The sequence below is a fragment of the Aplysia californica genome, unplaced genomic scaffold (genome assembly GCF_000002075.1).
Source record: "Aplysia californica isolate F4 #8 unplaced genomic scaffold, AplCal3.0 scaffold00320, whole genome shotgun sequence".
NCBI lineage: Eukaryota > Metazoa > Mollusca > Gastropoda > Aplysiida > Aplysiidae > Aplysia > Aplysia californica.
The window spans coordinates 415,818-418,632 of NW_004797590.1; the positions used below are offsets into that span (position 1 = coordinate 415,818).

Here is a 2,815-nt window from a genome sequence, read left to right on the forward strand (position 1 = left end):
GAGAGCGAGAGAGAGAGAGAGAGAGAGAGTGTGTGTGTGTGTGTGTGTGTGTGTGTGTGTGTGTGTGTGTGTGTGTGTGTGTGTGTGAGAGAGAGAGAGAGAGAGAGAGAGAGAGAGAGAGAGAGAGAGAGAGAGAGAGAGAGAGAGAGAGAGAGAGAGAATGTTTTACGGATCTGGTTGTTTCAGCACGTAAGACATATGTCATGTACTAATGTCCTGTCTTGTTGTGCCTATGCGTGAGTGCACCTAACCTTTGTAACATTCACTGCCATTTTAAACTTCCTAGACGCGTTTCCCTGCGAGATGAATAAAGATTGTCATTGTCATTGTCATAAAAAAGACAAATTCCAGCGCCACCCCCCCAATACACACACAAGAAAACAAAACTGATTCAAGTCCAGAGTTTGCCGTATCTAGCTTGATGTAAAACGCTGCAAGTCACCAAGCTACAAAAAGGAACTGTTTGAGCCTGACTTCACATTCCCTCACACTCTGTACCTTGTGGGTGGCTAACAGAAACGTTGTGATTTTTTCTCCTTCCAGCATAACATAAAACATCAAAATGGTTGTGGCTAAAGTGTGGCAAAAAGCTAAACAATACGAGGGCAACCCAAAACAGTCCGACTTCAAGCTGGTCGAGGAGAAACTGGCGGACACTCTCAAGGAAAACGGTGAGGATTGTTCTTTTGTTTGTTTGTTTGCTTGTATGTTTGTGGCGTCGTCGGATTTAGGCTGTTGAGCTCGCAACCGAAAGATTGTAGGTTCAAACCCCGTCAGATATTTGACGGTATAATCTTGGGAAAGGCATTTCACACGAATTTTAATTTTTTTTTCACTTCATCTAGGTAGGAATGGATACCCATTAATAGACAGCGAAAAACCTTCTTGTACAATTATAATTTCTTAGTGTTAGATCGCTTAATCAGCTGTTTGCATTGCATGCTTCCCGGGGAGCCGAGAATATTTCTGAATATAGTCCCCCACCCCCCACACACAATGCTTTATCTTTCCAGAAAGCCCATATTGTCCAATCTTATTTTTCGGCAACTTAAAGATGTTATCCAACCATACACTGTTTCTGACTTTTGCTTCTTCTCCACCTCAAACCACATTGGGCCACGGAGACTGAATAGACAACATATTCCGTAGATAAGATCTAACTACAACGTACAGACTCCAGATTATCAAAATAGAACTAGAACTCTTGCTCCAACCACTCCAACCTACAGCCGGTCAAAGACCAAGCCTAGTTAGAAGGCCTCTATGGTGGTGATAAAGTCTGCTCTAGATCTGAGTAGTGATAGTTCTGATTTCTAGTAGAACTAGTAGCGATAATTCTGATTCTGTTGGGGGGAGAAGATTTATCTAAATCTAGAAAATGACTCTGGCTGTAAAATAACAGACTTTGACATTCTCCGAAATCAAATAGAATCGGGTCTTGTCTGCCGACATTGTCATAGTACGGCACTACCAGTTGAAAAAAGGCGAAGTGGGTTGGGGAGCGTCTTTCATTTCATTTGTGAGAACAGAAAGTGCAGTTTCAAAGCCATTCTTTTCTGACCCTTCTGTGGCAGCTAAAAGGTGGTCAAGTGGGTCTAGTGGGCTTACCAATCACTCCATAAATAAACAGATTGCTCTAGCAAGTGGTGATTCACAGAGGATAAAAAGGGCAGAAATCCGCACAACAGAAACATCCTTGGAGTATAGGAGGCAGAAGAGGAGAGACAAGAAAGCAGCAGACGAGGCAAAAGAAGATGGAGCCTATACTATGGAAGCGGGGCTCATTCGTATTTATTATAAATATTATAAATAAGATGTCAGTGCACATTTTTGGTTGTCGATTTTCTCCTAAAGTCAGTATGCAGTTTTAGACGCTGCCCAATCTAAATCTGACAAAATATGCATTGGTACCTCATTTACCAAGTGTTTTGCTGTCGTTTTGAAATTTCTATATTTGTGTTCAGAATCATGCGTGCAATTTTGATATCTTTTTCATTGTGGAATTTCAACTTGTTCATTGTTTGGCCTTTTTACCACCTTCAGTAAATTTATATACAAAATCATTTATTCTCATTTTAAAGCTTGGTATCTCAGCTGTAATTTTAGAAAAAGTAATTGAAAATATTGAAAATTGAATTTTTGCTGATTTTTGCGTGCCGCCAGTCTTATCAGGTGTATCTCCACCCTTAACATTAATTCTTTTGTTGTTGTTGTCTTTTTCTTTCGCAAACAGAGATTTTGATTGAGGCAGTGTACTTCACCGTGGATCCTTACATGAGGTAAACAAATAAACAAACAAACAAACAAACAAACAAACAAAACCATATTTTTGGGGTTTGTTGTCACATACAAATTCCTACGCAAATGACTCCATATTGTGGCAACTGTATTTTTGTCCAAGCAAAGTTGTCCTTGTACGTACAGAAATGTGCTCTTAACTCATCGAGGACTAGCATTCAGGCCTTTCAATAATCCTTAAAGACGTAAATTCTAAATGTTTGAATTACTTTTAAAACAGAAGTACATGTGTATAGCTTTTAAAATAAAGTACATGTATATAACTTTTAAAAGCAGAAGTAATAATATAATATATATTATGTAGAACTTTTTAAACAGAAGTACATTATGTGTATAGCTTTTAAAATAGAAGTACATTATGTGTAGAAATTTGGAATTCATACCGATTTTTCTGTTCTGTTTTCGTTATTTGACTATGGTGCAGAATCCTGTTTCCAATTTGAGTTCGACAGCCCGAATTGTACTGCAACATTGCATTTGTGATCTGCTATTGATCGGATATTATAATGATAATAAT

The 2,815-nt window shown here is 38.6% G+C and overlaps 1 protein-coding gene across 1 annotated transcript in view; it reads left to right on the forward strand.

Annotated features, from left to right (window-relative positions):
• The first annotated feature begins 496 nt into the window (after positions 1-496).
• Positions 497-2,815, forward strand: part of LOC101848669 (prostaglandin reductase 1) — an 8,511-nt gene continuing 6,192 nt past the window's right edge. Inside the window, exons 1-2 of the mRNA XM_005102316.2 lie at positions 497-671; positions 2,234-2,279. Coding sequence (XP_005102373.1) covers positions 563-671; positions 2,234-2,279 — 155 coding nt within the window. The 5' untranslated portion in view covers positions 497-562. The remainder of the gene's footprint in view (positions 672-2,233; positions 2,280-2,815) is intronic.